General features: G+C 43.6%; 1 protein-coding gene across 1 annotated transcript; it reads left to right on the top strand.

Moving 5' to 3' along the window:
* Positions 1 to 764: 764 nt before the first annotated feature.
* CC77DRAFT_951509 (transposase) lies at positions 765 to 1,034 on the top strand (the record flags this gene model as incomplete). The annotated part of the gene is made up of 1 exon (XM_018535388.1): positions 765 to 1,034. One exon carries the CDS (start codon positions 765 to 767, stop codon positions 1,032 to 1,034), a length of 270 nt encoding a protein of 89 aa, XP_018378614.1.
* Between the last annotated feature and the right edge of the window lie 414 nt (positions 1,035 to 1,448).

Genomic DNA, 1,448 nt, shown 5'->3' with positions numbered 1-1,448 from the left:
CAAAAATGTATAGCGTTAAGCTACAGTACTAAGACATAAGTCTGTTCGCGCTAAACGCACGGGCCTAACAACAACATGAGATCACAAGACAGATATCTTCTCCAACACCACACAACTCTATTAATATAATGTCTTTTGGCACTGAAATTTCGGGCAGTTAAATGCCTAGAGGTGAATTATTAGAAGCGCAACGCGTGTATATCTTAGCCTAGGCTGACGCTGATGTATTGACGCGCGAAATCAGTGAGACGCTCAGTTGTACACAACGCGCTGTACAAAAGATTATCGCGCGATAGAAATCAACTACCCACCACACCAGGAACGATCGTATAGGCCGCCTACCTATTTTAACTAGTAGAGATCATCGTCGGCTTCTTATTATTGTAAAGAGAGACCCTACAATCGAGTACAGCACTCTCCGTACAGCCGCGGGCCTTGACGGTGATGAGACGACACTACTAGTCTTATTTCGAACTATCGCCCGCGCACTTGCAAGTACAAACTACTCTAAGTATAGAGCCGCCTAGAGGCTAAAGATTAACGCAAATACTGCTAAACTTCGCTATAACTAGGCTCTACAATGGGCTAATTTCGACTGGGATTATACTACTCTAAAGTTCAGCGATGAGTGTAGTATTGCGCGTGGTTCTGGCCGCAATCCTCGCTGGGTTTGGCGTCTACTAACCGATAAGTGGAGGCATGAGATAGTAGAGGAGATAGGGACTAGCCGGCAGCCAGCTCGTATGGTTTGGGCTTCAATTTAGATGACTCTAGGGGGTGGTATTAGGCGTAGTCCTCTAGTAATCATGGCCCGCGACGCATTAGCAAGGCGCAACGGCTATACAAGCCTCAGCTACACTATAGCACTCAAGGAAGGACTCCGCAACAAATATAGACTAGGCGAGTTGTTTATGCAGGATAACGCACTAATACACACTGCCTATTACTTGAGGGAGTGGCTAGAGCTTCACGGAGTTCATACAATTAATTGGCCACCATACTCACCCGATCTTAACCTAATAGAACACCTTTAGTGGGCTCTTAAAAAGCAACTCTATAAGCTTAAGCCTCACCTTAATAATATAGGAGACTTAGATAGTAAGTAGGTTGAGTTTAAATTAGGCTTGAAGGAGGCGTGGGCTGCTATACCCGAGAAACTGGTGCGCGACCTTATTACGTCTATGCTGCGCCGCATCAATGCAGTTCTTTAAGCAAAGGGGTACTAGACACGATATTAAGAGGATTGCGATTATTTCTGTCGTTTTAGATTTCTATTTAGAGCTACTTTAATAGAGTTGTGTTAAGATAAAATGTGTAAGATTTTCTGCGTTCGTGGCCCGTGCGCTACAGGCGAACAGACTTTTAGCGTAGCACTGTATAATGTATAGAAATAGCTAATAGACTTTATAGACTATAATACTAAGAGTAATTACTAGTATTAAGTTCTT

This window comes from Alternaria alternata, assembly GCF_001642055.1.
Source record: "Alternaria alternata strain SRC1lrK2f unplaced genomic scaffold CC77scaffold_71, whole genome shotgun sequence".
In the NCBI taxonomy this organism is placed as follows: Eukaryota; Fungi; Ascomycota; class Dothideomycetes; order Pleosporales; family Pleosporaceae; genus Alternaria; species Alternaria alternata.
This window is presented reverse-complemented; position numbering and strand designations above follow the sequence as displayed.